General features: G+C 41.1%; 1 protein-coding gene across 2 annotated transcripts in view; it reads left to right on the forward strand.

Annotated features, from left to right (window-relative positions):
* The first annotated feature begins 822 nt into the window (after positions 1–822).
* The window catches only part of IGF2BP2 (insulin like growth factor 2 mRNA binding protein 2), a 196,584-nt gene continuing 180,809 nt past the window's right edge, over positions 823–16,597 (forward strand). For both annotated transcript variants that reach the window (XM_003894711.5, XM_003894712.5), the window contains exons 1-2: positions 823–1,090; positions 2,659–2,719. In XM_003894711.5, coding sequence (XP_003894760.1) covers positions 913–1,090; positions 2,659–2,719 — 239 coding nt within the window. In that variant the 5' untranslated portion in view covers positions 823–912. The remainder of the gene's footprint in view (positions 1,091–2,658; positions 2,720–16,597) is intronic.

Consider the following 16,597-nt stretch of genomic DNA (forward strand, 5'->3'; position numbering starts at 1 on the left):
GTCCCGACTCCCGCGCGTGATCCTTCGACCACACGCGCCGCTCGGTCGCCTCGGAGAGCGTGGCGGGGATCGGGTCTCAGAGCAAGCGCACGGCCCGGGAACGCGCAGGGCGCCAGCCTCGGCCAAGTCGCTACGAAAGTTGTTGTCTCCCAGCCTGCCCTCGCCTCTCACCTCCGGGACACACCTTCCCGCTCACCCTGGTAGCCGCGCACTCACATCCGGTCCACCTTGCGCACACCCCTCTCCGCGCTCACTCGCGGCCCCTCTCTCTCCCACGCCCGAGGCTCCCCGTCGCCCCCTCGCGCGCTCCCACCCGCGCCCGGGGCGCGCCTTCCCCGCCCCGCAGCTCGCCCGGCCTCGGCGCCGCGCCTGCCCGGGGTTCCGGCGCCCGGAGCCCCAGCCCGGGGCCGCGACCCGCTTCCGCCCGCCTGGCGCGGGGCCGGAGCCCAAGCAGCCACTGCCGAGCGCTGGGGGCGCGAGGCAAGGGGCGCAGCGGCGCGGGGCGGGGAGGGGGCGCTCGCTCGCTCCCTCTCGGCTGCGCACACGCCCGTACAAACTCTCACACAGACACACGCGGGGTGCGCTGCCGCCGCCCGCCGCTGCTCCTCCTCCCGCCACCGCCTTGAGAGGGAGAGAGAGGGAGGCAGAGAGAGCGCTTTGTCCGCGCGCCGCCGCCCGGCCCGGGACTCTGCCCCGAGGAGGCAGCCGCGCCGAGTCCCCGCCTCCGCCTCTGCCCCCGGGCGGGCCGGGCCGGCCGCGGTGGGGGGAGCCAGGCTGAGGGGGGGGGGGGGTGGCGGGCGGGCGGAGGGCGGGGAGGGGGGGTGGAGGAGGAGGAGAGACGAGGGCAGCGGAGGAGGCGAGGAGCGCCGGGTACCGGGCCGGGGGAGCCGCGGGCTCTCGGGGAAGAGACGGATGATGAACAAGCTTTACATCGGGAACCTGAGCCCCGCCGTCACCGCCGACGACCTCCGGCAGCTCTTTGGGGACAGGAAGCTGCCCCTGGCGGGACAGGTCCTGCTCAAGTCCGGCTACGCCTTCGTGGACTACCCAGACCAGAACTGGGCCATCCGCGCCATCGAGACCCTCTCGGGTGAGCACTCAGCGCGGCCCCCTCCCCCGCCTCGCCCCGCTCAGGCCGGGACGGCGCCGGGAGGGAGGCCGAGTCCGGCGGGCGGCGCCCGGCGGCGGCTCCCGCGCCCGCACGCTCACTTCCACGCACCAGACCCTCAACTCTCGCCGCCGGCCCGCTCCTGGGACGGCCCGCTACCCTCCCCCCACAGCTCCGGACTCTGCCCTAGCCCTCGGGGCCGCAGCCTTGGGGCGCCCCCCGTGCCGCTCCGAGGGTTCCCGAGGCTCGCTGGCTCCTTAGGGGCACCCCCTCGTTCCCCTGGCGCCCCAGGCTGGTCTCTGAGCTCCCCCGCCCCCCACCCTTTGAGCGTCCCCCGTCTTACTTTTCCCCTGACCTTCCTGTCACCCCCTTTGTCAGGGTACCCCCTTCCCCAAATCCAGCGTCTCCTCCTCCCCCGGCCGGACCTTCTCTCTTCCCGTGCCTCGTGCCCAGGACCTCTCGCCCTCTGGCGTCTCCTGAGCCGCACTCTCCTTTCGAGCCCCCTCCCCACCTCGCCCCACGGCCCCCCACTTTCGGCACCCCCTCGGCGCCACCCTGATGACCCCCTTCGAGGTCTCGGGGCTCCCCCAGCCCCAGCCCTCGCACGACGGCACATCCCCTCGGTCCTTTCCCGAGCCTCAGTCCCCTCTCGCTTGCTCTCTCAAGCGCTCCTATTTTTCTCTGAATTTTTTGTCCGATTTTATTGAGAAGAACTCGGGGCTGGGGGCTTTCCGCCGCCCGTCCCCCCGCCTCCCGCTCGGCCAGAAGCACCTTTTTACGAGGTGCCCTGTCTCAACTCGGTGGGGGCCCGGGTTGAGAACCGGGAAAGAGGCGACCGGGGGGCCCGCGAGCGCGCTGGAGCCCAGACGGGAGACGGAGAGCGACACACATACATACTCGCGCGCGCGCACTCCCCAACTCTCCCCAGCACACGCTCCGCTCCCAGCCGCGCGGGCCCCCGGACCCCGGCCGGCGCCCCCCGAACCCCGGCCGGGCGGGAGCCCCTTCCCCACCGGCGTGTGGAGTGGGGGCGGGGCGGCGGCGAGGCCAAGGTGACACCCTGGAGCGGGCAGGGACAGGGCTCTCGCTGCGGTGGACTCCGGGGGGCTTCGGCTCGTTTTCTCGGGGCCACCGGGAGGAGAGGGCAGGGAGGGGAGCCTGGTGGAGCCTTCGGGCCCCGGGTTAGCGGAATAGAGAGGTGGGGGCCGGGAGAGCAGCGGGGCCGCGCCAGCCCTGCAGCTTGAGTTTCAAATGAGCTCATCCTTTCAAATTGGCGCCGCTCTTTATTAAATTTGTTTTTCCGGTAATGCCACCCACGGCTATACCTGGGGTCCGACCCGGGCTCGCACCCTTCCCGCCTTGTCCCGAGACACGGGGCGCCCACCTTTCTTTCCACTGGGCACCAAGTTCGCCCAGCTCGATCCGGGTAGGAGACCCCTTGGGGGCGCCCGAAGGCGGAGCCCGAGCGTGGAGTTCCGTGCGTGCCCCTCCTAGACCCCCGCGGGCTTGATCTAAGCAAGGTTCTGAGTGCTTTAATTTCTGTTTTAAAGGTAAAGTGGAATTGCATGGGAAAATCATGGAAGTTGATTACTCAGTCTCTAAAAAGCTAAGGTAAATATACTTTGCTTAGTTTTTTTTTTTTTTTTTTTTTTTTGCGATTGGCCTTACGTATAAGTAAAAAACGTACACACAGCTTTAGAAAACGTGCTTTTGGTAGTTTTTAAAGGGGCTTTTGTTTGTTTCGTTAGTGGAGATGCATAGTTTAGAAAGCTACTTTTTTTTTTTTTTTTTTTACTTTCATTATATAAGGTGTTTACTGTTCTTGGAAAATATCTGGTGCCTAATTGGGGGTCGGGGTGGCGAACACTAGCTATGTTCAGTTCGCTGGGACCCTGTAACTTGTTTATCAAAAATTGCCTCCCACCCCCATCTCCCGCCCCTACCCCCAGCAGAATAGCAGCAAATGCTTGTCAAGACTTCCTGTGAGATGCGAAGAGTAAATATTTACTATGTCAGCTAAATTGCTTAACTAAACTTAGCGATTAATTACTTGTCTCTTTTAGGTAGTTTAATGTTGAATAGTAAAATAATTCAGTAAGGGGTCAATATTTTGCATAACTTTCTAAAGAAGTGGGTTGTTTGGATTGGATGGCAGTTAAAAGCCGGACTTTTTCAGTCACTGAGACTACTGAGTATAGCTTCTGAGCATTTTGTTGTTGTTGCTTGTAAGAAATGTTTGCGGCTAAAATAAATACCCTTGTGAAATCTATAGTTATATTTAAGTGCACTGTTGTTAATGACGGAGTAACAAGTTTTGTGGAGGTTGGATTTCTCCACAGTGATTTGCTAACATGAGAAGAGAATGAGAAAACATCTTTGTTTAAAGTTTATTGTGGACTTTAAATTTGGGCCCTTTATTACTCATTCTAAATTTTTTTCTTCTGCTGTGTGTCGAAACTTAGTTTATATCCCATTCACATACATTTCTTCACCATTAGTCATTAGGTAGCTGGACTGGAGCTGTTCAGTGAAGTTTTTGATTACTACCTTTACAGTTTATCAGTCAACAGCGTAACCACCTGATTTTTGCCAGGGTTGAGTAGATTTTAAAACAAAATACCCTCGTTTTATAAATACTTAGATGTGTTGTTGAAGGGATTTTTAAAAATTGTGTGCCACATTTCCAGATATGTTTTATTTTAAGTAAGCAGCAGAATAACTATTTGCTAATGACTTCTGTGGAATGAGAAAATTACTTAAATCCTGTTTTTTTTTTTTTTAATTTAAAAAAGGTGAGTTATGATTTGCGGTTTCATGTGTAATATTAAGCTAGTTCTTTCCTCTATTGGGAAAGATGTAATATGTAACCAATTGGTTTTCAATAAGGTATTCTAAATTTGTATACTTTTCTTTAAAATAATATTTTTTGCTTGAGAAGTCCAAGTTGAAGCTTTCTGATATGTTATTTACTGCAAATATAAATTACTATCTCATAACACTTGAAAATTTGCAGAATGAATATATTGAACAGTGAAATAACTACCCCAAATATTTGATACACTATGTTTCTGTAAATGTCTAAATCTGTTGGCTGTTTGTGGTCGTGAATACTTTTGGGGGTTATAATTAGTAAAAAAAAAAAAAAAAAAAAAAAAAAATCACTAGAATTTTATCTTTGTTGGTGTCTCATTTCATGTTGCAGTGTGCATTTGATTTTGTAGTATACGTGAAATACTGGTTTATCTAAAGTTATTAACAGCTCCTAAAATTTCTCACAAATGTACTACTTTTTATCTTTTTTCTTTCAAAATGAAGATTATTTGCTGTTAGCCAGTGTCATTTAAGTAATCTTATTCTGTTTAAGAGTTCAGAATTAAAGGCATGTCCCCAGTTTTTAGTATAAATTAAGTAAAGAGCATTCTAGGATTTATACAGCCCTATTAGTTGATGATTTCTTTGAACATGTGGGCGATGTGAAATACCCAGGAGGTAGATTAAAATGCGCTGTGTATGATTCACTACACTGAAAATGTTTAACATTCCAAATGTATGCATAAGCTGCTGCTGTAGAGGAGTTGCATCATTTCTGATTGGATGGTTTTAATCTTTTTTCCTTTCCTTTATTAGTTTAAATGCAGAAATTAGCTACTTGTACTGCAGGCTAAGGGAGAGATAGCTAATGACCGGTATTGTGTACTGAGATCAGACTTCAGGGATGAAGCAGCTGTATGTTCTCATGTCCTGGACACTACCACGTTGGTGGCTTTCTAAACCCAGGGTACTGTGACATTTGAAACCAAAGCTTTTATGTTATATGGAGACTATTTTGGTGTTCTTGTGTTGCATTTCTATGAATATTATTAACAAGTTAGAAGTAAATTTGGCAGTGTTAAGTCAATTCTATATGTGGTTTTTGTGTTAGTTGAAGTGAAAATGGGAAGAAAACAGTTCATCCTCATTGCTTGCTTACTTAAAAGTCATTCAACAATTGAGTGCATTTTCTTTGTATTGTAGTGATTTCTTTGATTTCTCAAGAATTAGTTTTAATATGTATATCTCATAGATTTTTTAAAGTTAATGATAGTTTGGGAGGAGATGTTTTTATCTTATGAAATTATTGGCATGCCATTTGCTTACCAGTTGTATCTTTTGTTAAATATTCTGGCATCATTTTATAATAGCATAATAGACTAGATACCATTATTTTCTCAGGTCACTTAGAAATAGAAAACTCTTTTCTTTTTGCAACATATGTTTCATTCTTATTAAATGCAAATTATTCTAATGTCAACCACACATAAAGCATTTATTTCTCTTTGTTGGTTTCAGGCTCTGTTGAATAAAAGTGTTTGAATCTTTTTTCTCTATCAGTATTTCTTGGTAGTACATATGGTCAAATGTTTATTAAAGAGGAAAATGCTGGCAAGCTTTAAAATGCTGTTAAAAGTTTTGGAAACTTCCTTGACAGAAATTTCATTTTTGGTGTTGATGAAGGTTAACTTAAAAATTATGTGTATATGCGTATATATATATACACACACACATACACACACATATTGCATGCCTTGTTTTGAACATGCTAACTTGAATGTGCTTTTGTATCTAAAGTTGAATGATTCTGTGAGAAACAAAACTTTGAAAAATGCAACTGCTGCCCACCTCTAGGAAGTAACTAAGTGGTTCTAGACATTCTTTCACTGAGATGGTGTGAATACTATGAGATAGTGTAGGAAAAAGCTATGAATTTGTCTTTCATGAGTTAAAAATCAGTAATTGTGTTCACTCCAATGCAAATGAATTTGGTCTCCTATAGGAATGTTAAAGAAAACAGTATCTCAATTGTATTTTGCTTGTATGTACTACATTGTGTATCGTTGAATTAAATACCGAAAAGAAGAAAAAACCACCCAATCTCAGGCCCTCCCTGCAGCAAAGTCTTTTGCTGCATCAATTTTTAGTTTTCTAAAAACAGAAGTGACTTTTATTAGGTTAAAATTGTGTGGTATCTTCCTATTTTAAGAATCTGTTGACTTAGAAATTAATACCTGCATTTGCTTACATAGATTCCATGTGTAGATATAACATATATTAACACAGAATATATGATATTAAACTGTAAGATTACTTTTGATTTGGCTTTGGAGTTAAACTTTTAGTTTCCTAGGAAAAAAAAATATTGTTAGTAATTTTTTCACATGGTGCTAGGTAATACCATAGAGAGTTGCACATCGGTGTGACCTCGAAGAGATAAGTATTAGAGTTAAAATAGAAGCAATACAGGAAAAAATGAATTTGATGACATTGGTTAAAAATTCTAGTTTACATTTTTAAAAGACTGGTTATTTGATGCTTTTACATCATTTAATTAAATGTTAGAAACCAATGAGATTTATACATCAAATAGATATTATGGTTTGCTTGATTTTTTTCAATTCACCAAATACATACAAATTTTTAAATCATAGTATAACAATTTATAAAACTATTTAATGGCTGAACACCTAAACATTAATTCCAAAGGGTGATTTGTGATATGTAGTACAGCTGCCAAATAGTGCTTTTTGTGTGTTTCCTTATACTTATGGCCAGGTGTAAGATGACCAGTAAGAGATGGTCTAAGCATTTTGTTTTTTATTGTGTTAACCTGAGATTATCCTTTGGTAGAGAGAAGATGAGAGGATATTAGTAATATTTGTACAAAGCCTTTTATACTTGATGATCTAAAATAAAATATGTTTTCTTTAAGAGAAAAGCATTTAACTTTAAAAATATTTTTAAAAGAAGATTTAGAACAAATTGCATATCAGAATTGTCATTTCACTATTATTTTGAGTAAACACATGGTTTTTGTGTTTTTTTAATGTGTGGAGGTTGCTCCAGATTTTCAAGTACTGTGCTGGGGAAATGTAAATGATTTTGAATTATGCATAAAAGGATAGTGACTTAGGCACATTTATTAAAAGTCAAAAAAGCTATGAAAACCAGATTTCAACAGGAACTGTTTATACATTTGATACTGTCAAGCTTTTCTAAATATTTGCTGTCTGTAGCTGAATCACTCTTCCAAGTCCTTTATGAAACCCTCAAAAGTAGATGAGCAATTGGTCAGAATTGTTAGAGGACATTATTTGAACTAAATGTTTCCTCTCTCTGTTTCAGTGGTGTATGTGCAAGTGTGTGTATATGTTTTTTGTGGGGGACAGTTTCAGGTAGATAGTATCAAGAGGGAGCAGGAGATCTTTAATTGAACAACAGTTGCTCTGGAATGCAGTCCTGAGAACGCTCAAGAAAGTTGCTTGGTGATTGAAACCTGTGGCAAAGGGAATCAAGTGCAGTGATATTTGCCTTGAGTGATGGATAACTCTTGTAGGTGGTTAACCTTGTTGTGAAAGCCAAGTCATAGGTACCTGGAATAGCTTTTACAGTGAGCATGCTATTGAAAGGACTATCAGTGCAGCATCTGCCCTGCTTCCTTTTTACTTGGCTGTCCCCTGTCACAAATGATTTTGTGAAGGCTTTGATGATTTTGTAAGCCATTTTTTAAGTGCCAGAAAATTCAAGATTTGAATATGCACTTTCGTTTAGAAATTCTATACTTTGAAAAGCAATATGGTATTTTGCATAACACAAGTGCTCTCAGTGAGTAAACTTCATTAGAAGAAGCGTTATATTGAAATAGTTTCTTTGGAGACCTAAAGATACTGAATAATACATTCCAAAATATATTTTTAAAAATCATATTTAAGCATCACAAAAGTGTCTTCAGTATTCTTTTCAGTGTTATAAAGTAGTGGGCTTGGCTAAGCTAATTTTTAGAGTTTATGCTCTAAAACTTTCAGTCAAAGCATTATCTCTCAAAAGCTATGATTAACTTTTTAAATTGAAAGATGGGAGTGTTCTGTTTAACAAAACATGCCCCCAGAATTTATTAGTAAAGTTTTATCCTTCTTATATTCAAATTCAAGTTCAAATTATTTTGGGTATTCATTCAAAAGCAGTATCATTGAACAAATAATAGCAAATAAACAGCAAACACCTACCAACGAAGATAAGTCTTTCCTCCCATTTATCATCACCATTAAAACATTTTAAATCTTTTACTTTATAATTTGACTTCATGCTTACAAACTTATAATTTTCATTTGGTGGCATGGACTCTATGGGTTCTATTTTAGGCAGCAAAATTGCAGAGTGCTCAGAGCATTATTTTTAAGGTTTTACTTTTCCTGTTTTGATCATGGATTTTAGTCTGGTCTCTCCATAAAATAGTGAAGAAAAATTACTTACTTCTGTAGAAAACTTCAGATTCCATTGCTTGGCTGCCAAAGAGAAGAAGGAATACAATAATTATTTCTTTAATTTGGCTTAGAGTTTGATGATTGAGATAGAATAAGTACAACAGTGAAAAGGGATGCTTTTGCATTAATAGGAGGCATTCAAGCCCAAAAGCTAGCCCTATTCCACCATTTGATAGTTATGTCTCCTCCCTAAGCCTCTGCTTTTCACTAAATAACGTCTGTATTTTTGAGATACATTTTGTTTATTCCTCATTATTTATGTGTTCTGCACTTTATTTCTTAAAATGTGAACACTCAGTAAGGATTTTCCCATTCTGTTTAGTGTCAAGGACATTTCATAAATAAAGCAGATATTTTAATAAGTCTGATAAATGAAAATTAAGAGTTGATGCATGTTTTGCGCTTTCTCGTATTTACCCATATCATAATAAATGTTGCATCTAATGACCAGAAAAATTTGTATGGGAACATTGCAAAAAGAATTGTATTTTCAGTTTTTCTTATTGTCATACAATTAATGTGTCTCAAAGTAAGGATTTGCCTTAGTGGGAAGCTTGAATTTTTAAATTTTTGTTTTAAATGTGATCAGAGAGGTTGATGATTTCATGTATTGATATTTAAACAATGCTAGTAGTATTATCTCAGGGAGGAGTATTTTTTGTGCCTGCATCTTATATTCATACAGTACTGATGCTGTTCCAGCCTCTTTGACACATAATTTCATTTATTCCAAATAATAATTTTCTGAAAAACAGCACAATTGTTATTATCTCTTTTTTTTTTTTTGGATGAGGAAACTCAGTCTCAGAGAAGCTTAATAATTTGCTTAAGGCCACATGACTGTTAATTAAGTAGTAGGGCTAGAACCCAGGTCTTCTGAGGTCCCTGAGTTTCACTCCACTGTACTTCCTCTCCATTTAACGTTTTAAATTAAAAAAGTCAGCTGAATGTGTTACAAAGTTCAAAGAGTGCTATTCAAGAGTGGTAGAAATATATGAAAATACATTTGTGAATTGAACCTTTGCAATAATCCTACATCAGTCTCAGTGATCTGTACTTTGCTATAATTTTTAGAAAAAAATAATTAGAAACAGAGGTAATTTTAAAAGTAGCATTGCACCTCTTCCCATCTCTGTGTTGCCCAAGGACAGAAGTGGGGAGTATACCTAAGCAGGTTGTAGGGTTGTTGTTGTTGTTACTTTGCTTTTTTCAGCAGTTGCATTCCTGACATAAGACAAACATTTCTTTCAACATCTGAGCCACACAGATTAGACAGCGAACCGTCACCCGGGTCAAGACTATGTGCCATGTGGTAAATGAAAGTCTAGCTCAAGGAATCTCCTGGGTAGATTCTTCACGGGGTTCAGACAGCCTGTTGCAGAGGTCAGGCCTGTGTTGTGGTTTATGTGTTTCCCTGGTAGGAACTGCCAGGTCTTTCCCAGAGGTGGTATCTCTCTCTATGTCACTTTCTGTACTGAATAAGGCCTTGGGCCTCTCCTTTGAGTATGGGGTGAGTGTTAATAGGGATAGTATCCATAAAGTTCTCAGAGTTCTTTATTAATTTTACAATCGCTCAAAAACGTATGCTAAATAACAAAGCATGTGAAGTACAGTTCATTTCCCCTCAACTGTAAACTTTTCCTGCATTTATCTTCGTTTCCTTTAACTTTTGTGGACTGTTTATGGTGGTAGTGGGAGGGAGGGAGGAATTATCAAGGAAAAAAAATAGGTGAAAGAAGGTTATTTCCAACTCCCCATGCATTTCTTCAAGTTAATGCAGTCCAGAGTGGGGTATGGCATTTTCTATGGAATTCTAACTCAGGAGATGGGGGAGAGGAAGAGAGGTAACTAATACTGGGTGGCTGCTATGTGCTAGGCACTGGACTAGGCTTCCTGTTTCATCCTCCCCACAGCCTGAAGAGATCCATCTTTATCCTTCTTACACAAAGGGCTCCAAAGCTTCAAACTCTAAAATAACTCCTTTCTCCTGACCAAAACTTCAGAAGGCAGTGACTACCTTACCCTTGCTGTCCATCTCATTTGAATACTGCAACAGAACCTTAGCAATGAAGTGGAAAGTTGTGATAATATGTACACAGGCTATAGAGTAACTTTTTATATTATTCCTACCTTGGAATAAGAGACAACATTTCCATATATAAAACCTATGCTGAGAAAGATTAGGAGTTGACATTCTGTATATTTTTAATTTAATGTAATTGAAAAGAATTAAAAGTGTTAGTCTTAATTTGAAGTCATCCTGTAGTAGAAACATTTATAATTATATAAAGAGAAAGAGGTTTTTGTAAAAAAAAACATTGCGGTTGACAGTTAAGTGCAAAAAACATACATGTATGCAGTGTGGGAGGAGGGTCTGTTCCATGCTTTTAACCCAGATATGCATATTTTTTCAAATCCTGAGAAAAACTTGAGGTTTTTTGTTTAGGATACAGATGTTGCACAAAGGTTGGCATGCTTTCATTTTTATATGTATTTTTTAAAATGTCTGTGTCTTAGAGAAGGAAAATATGGAATTTTTGTAAATTACTTTTTAGAAAATGGTTCACCTTATTAACTTTAGAACATTTTAAACATCTTTGACACATGAAAAAGCCAGTGAAAGCACTTTTTGATACAATACTTAAGTATCTTATGCATCTGTTACTTTATCTCATGCATTTTGTTATTATTTTGTTTAGTAACACAGGACTTCAAATAGTTATACTACCAATGAAATGAGATATATAAGAGGTTTTCTTCTAGATAGACGCCATGCTTTTTGACAAGAACGTAATTTTATGTAATTTATGAGATAAAATAATTACTTTCCTCAGTCAAGAACCTCTAATAAAGCTTAAAAGATTACCAGGAAAGACATTTGTATACTATATCTTCTCTTTCTCTTTGAAAAATGAAACAAAAAATCGAGTGGTGATTCTTTGGACAGGTTAACCTCATACCAATTCATGAAATAGAGGGTGTTTTTGAAAAAGCTCATGTGAGGATAGGCTATATAGTATTTTTGGATTACATGGAGACCTTTTACTTTGGTCCCTCCAGATCTTTGTGATTTTAACAATGCATACTTTGAAATTTCAGTGGATGTTTTTCTTTATCATTGTATGAATAAGATTTTGAAGTAAAATGTTTTGTGCTTCTTTATTTGAGAGAGTCAGATGTAGATGATAAAAGCAGTTTAACCCTGAAAAAGTGCAGTTGCGCCTCTTCAATTATTAAGAAAGAAGGAAGGGAGGAGGGAAAGGGAGGGAGGAGAGGAGAAAGGAGGAGACCATAGAAGCGTAGGTGACTAAACCATGTGTACAGCTTCTGCATTTTCTTCCTATACTTCCAGAGCACGTGGCAAAGACTGGTCCTCACTGATAGTGTGTGGAAGATAGTGATTCCAACGGTGACAGCAGGACTGGTAGTCTCACACAACGTATTCTTTTCTTTGACACTTAAAAACTCTGAGTATGTGGTTGGCCTGCCCCAAAAAAGGTTTTGCATTTCTTTCTCTAAGGCCTCACACCAGCCACTTCCTCTCTCATTCTCCTTCTCCTTTGCATTTCCTTGGGGATGGCTGGAAAGGGCTGGCAGTGCGGTGCCTGGCGTGTAGGCCTGCCTGCAGCTCCATTGCCCCCTGGTTGGCCGAGGGTTGGGGCAGCCGGGGAGGCATGTGTGTGCTTGCTCAATGTGTTGGAATGTATGGGTTCTGTGGCATACGCTTACTTGGAATGTGCAGCAGACACATGAGCTTCGATGGTCGTGGGGGTCTAACATTGTAGGCTTTTATAAGTGGTTGAAAATGTGGGTTACTTTTTTCCCCTGAAGTGCAGTTGTATTTATTCTTTGGAAAGGGAAAACATCTTCTTTATTTTTTGTTTTTAAACCATTGATGGATAGAAAATAATGTTGTGGATGCATAAATAATCTAGCCTCTCTCCTGGATCCAGCTGTACTACTGTTTACCCCTTTCTTTTCGAACTGATAGTGATGTCTTCAAGTCATGGACACTGAATTTGTAAACTAAGCCTTGTAAAACTCCCTGAGTTGTGCCACCACTGAAGATGATGAAATCAAGGATCTGAGAAACCAAATTTTAAGCTCAGATATTGAAAAATGTGGAATTGATTCTCCCTTTTTAGGAATAGAGAACAAAATACTAGTTGCTTAATATTTGAAATTTTTAGCTGTTTATTATTTAAAAAAATATTTATATATTTTTCTTCTCAAAATATTTGAGATGACAAAGGTACAGATTACTCAATTATTTGAATTAAAGAAGACAGAGATTTAGATTTGTAAAGTAGGTAAGTCGAAAACGCATTTTGAGAGTTACAAAGGGCCCAGGAACAGGTGGTTGGTTCTAATATAATTATTTCTACATCACTAGAGTTTTGCCAGGGAAGAGTTAGCTGTTTGTTCATTGATTTGTATATTAATGGTATGTTGTGTCTATTTCAATAGTGGTTTCAAAACAATGATTTAGATATTGAAATTGATCAGTGGCTTTAGTTCACGTGTATCAATTATGGTCAAGATGTTAATACCTACCTCACACATTTCTAGGCCAACATTGTATCTTTTGTTCTCTATGGCAGTTTTTATTAAACACTGTTCCATACAGCCTTAGGATTCCAAGGAGATGCCAATTTATGGGAAGGACGAATGGGTGTACGTACATGGGAATCCTGGCTTCTTATCCACCGTGCAGTACGAAGACAGCTGCATTTGTTGCTGTTTTATATACAGAATTGGAGTTGAGTCTAAGATTTGGTTTAGAAAAGGGGTTTGCTACTTTAAAACACAGTTTGTAAGCACCCACCCTACAGTGTGTAATTCTGAGTCTTGAGTCCATTCCCTGATTTGGCCCTTCAGCAGACACAAAGCCTTTTCTTGAGGAAAGTTTAGACCCTGCCCTTGTTACTCCTACATCTGCTTTCCATGGACTGGCCCTCTATTTCCTGTCACTTTCATTTTGGTAACAGATGTCTGCTTTGCCAACTGCATGCCAGACTACTAAATCTATGGATTTTTCTATAGTCAACAACATAGAATGCATGCCCTTCAGGAACTTTCCAGGGAGCTCCTTGGCCAGTGATTGCGCTCTGGCTCTTGGCAGAGCCATTAGAGTCAACTGCCTTTGAAGAGTGATGGGCATGTTGACACGGGACCCATTCATTCATCGAGAACAAGTTTTTGCTTCAGGACGTGGAAACAGGGTTGGCTTCCTAATCCCTCTTGAGGCAGAGCAGCCTTCCTCTTATCTGTTGTATAAGGTGGGGCTCCATGAACACAGGAGTGATCTTCAAAACATTTTCAGTTAGTTAGAACGAATGCCCAACAAATGAGCTAGGTCACAAGCCATGGTACTCTAATACACTCCCCCTCAGTATCAGTCCTGCATACATGATTTTTGTTCAAAAACAGGATATTACTTTAAAACAGTAAAAATACTGTTCTCTCAATGATTGGCCAAGGACTCTTGGAAAGTCCTGAAAGTCCTTGGAATTTAGCTACGTGTTGTTAAAGATCCCCTGAGAGGTTCTGATGCCCAGGCAGGGAGGGGGAGAGAGAGAGAGAGAGAGAGAGACACCCCACTCTGAGCACTGTTCCCTGCCATGTGCCCCATCACTCTAGCCTCCCACAGACTGGCCTTCAGAGACCCATGGTTTCTTATTGTGCACATAACTTTTGTAGTAGGATTTTTGTAAGAGATCACCATATGTTTACAGGGGTGGATGATGTATGTGGTGGCGAGGGTGGTCTGGATATGCAGGAGGGGCAGCTATTAGTCAGCTCCAGCCAACTGCTGCCATTTGGAAATGTAGGGCCAGTGTTCTCAAATCTGATTTTTCAAGAGAAGGTGGAAGTTAGAGTTCTTATGTTAAATATCTGAAGTTTTAAATATTTTAAATATTAAATAAACAATTCAAAAATTTTTATAGACACTGAAGGTCAAAAAAAGACAGCTGTGGGTTGAATCCAGTTCACGGTCTCTGCCACATGAAAATCTGTATCTTCTGTAAAACATTGTTGAAGATACTGTCGTTTATGTTTAGTATCCCTTACACATAGGCTTGTCTATGAGTGAGAGGGAAAAGTCCTTTTCTTGATAGACAGGATGAACTCGTATGGATCTTATCTAATGATGATTGCTGTTTGGAAACTCAAAATCAAATTAGGTCTTAGTTGCAGTAGCCGTTTTTCATCAATTATGATTTTACTTATTAGTAAAATAATAATTATTTTATTTTCTCCATTATAAAGTACCCTACATTTTTATCTTTATGTGATGATCTTATTGTGTTTGTTGTATTAAACCATTTAAAATTCTTTTGTAATTATAGAATATGTATACATATGCTGAATATGTGACTGTCCTATAAGTTTATATAGTATTTCATAATACATGTTCATGAAAAAAAAAAAGCCTCTATTTTCATATAATTGGAGGAACAGGTTTCCACATCAATCTAAATTACACCCTCTCCAATTAAACATGAAGCCAACTATAGATAATGTTTTAAACCACTTTCTAAGAAAATTTGATTCTCATATGTCCAGAAAACATGTTGTAAAGTAAAAACTTGAGTAGTTCTGTTTTTTTTTGTTTTTGTTTTTGTTTTTTTTTTTTGAGACAGTCTCGTTCTGTGTTGCCTAGGCTGGAGTACAGTGGCGCCATCTTGGCTCACTGCAGTCTCTGCCTCCTGGGTTCAAGCAATTCTCCTGCCTCAGCCTCCCGAGTAGCTGGGATTACAAGTGCCCGCCACCACACTTGGCTAATTGTTGTATTTTTAGTAGAGATGGGGTTTTACCATGTTGGCCAGGCTGATCTTGAACTCCTAACCTCAGGTGATCCGCCCGCCTGGGCCCCCCAAAGTGCTGGGATTACAGGCATGAGCCACCACACCCGGCCATTCTGCCTGTTAAATGTCTGATACAAGGCAAATGGTTTTTAAAAGCACACAGTGTGCCATAGGAAAATTCAGTGGTGAAAAATCGTGCTTTTAAATAATTTGAAAAGTGTTTTGGTTACTACTGCACTTTTCTGTATTTAAGTTAAGGAAATTGAAGGCCATATGGACTCTGCTTCTGTTCCCTGGATGTGGAAAATAATCATTAAGGCTAAAGGAAAGGAAACTTCCAGTTACCTAAGGGACCTTTTTAAAAAACAAAATTAAAAGCCCCAGACTACTCTGATAGTTGGCATTAGCATTTAAAAAAATGTATAACTTACATGCAGAATGAAATAACTCATTAGTAATCACTTTATAGTGGTCAGGTAAAGCACATGTCTTAGAAAACTTAGGTTAGCAAATCATAGATGGTAGCGCATAGAAGAGTGGCACACAGGAGCCTGGTAATTCAGGACTTTATTAATATTTGACTTCCCTCATTTGTGATGGATCTTAACGCTTCTGCAAAAATAGCCAACTCTATTTTCTGGGCTGCTCTTTTGAATTTAAAAAATTTGAAGTTCCACGAGGGCTGGGTCTTATTTTTTCTTTGCACAGGTGCACCTTGAGTGCCTTGAGTAGTGGAAATGGCTGTTCATGAAATATTTTTGAATAAATTAAGATTGAAGCTGTAATATCATTAAAAATTTACTTTTATTTCTTCTTCCCTTTTCCTCTTATTTTTCTTCTTTATTTTCAGAATGAAGGGGAAAAATTGTGGTTGAAAGATTTTGCTTTTTTGTGAATGGGTTTTTAAAACTTTTTACTTTATTAAAATTTTGTTTTCTTTCTTTCCTTTCTTTCTGACAGGGTCTCACTCTGTCACCCAGACTAGGGTGCAGTGGTGCGATGATGGTTCACTGCAGCCTCGTCCTCCAGGGCTCAGGTGATCCTCCCACCTCAGACTCCTGAGTAGCTGGGACTACAGGCGTGAGCCTCTGTACCCAGCCTTTTAAAACTTCCGAGTGAATCTTTGGCTTTAGTGGAATAACGTCTCTTCGTGGGCATTTTAGGTATGAAGGTTCTTTAAACCTTCATAAGGCTGGCTGCAAAGAACAGTTGCACAGGGCTGCAAAATAAGCATTGGAAAAAGCAAAATTTTAGAGTTGGTGGAACCAGAATAGGTTTCACAAATCAGTCTTTCTTTTCTTTCTTTTTTTTATCAAATAAGGTAAGAATAGGTTGGTTTTTAGAATTATAAGATTCAGTATGATTACATGAAAATATAATTT

The sequence above is a fragment of the Papio anubis genome, chromosome 2 (assembly GCF_008728515.1).
Source record: "Papio anubis isolate 15944 chromosome 2, Panubis1.0, whole genome shotgun sequence".
NCBI classification, from domain to species: domain Eukaryota; kingdom Metazoa; phylum Chordata; class Mammalia; order Primates; family Cercopithecidae; genus Papio; species Papio anubis.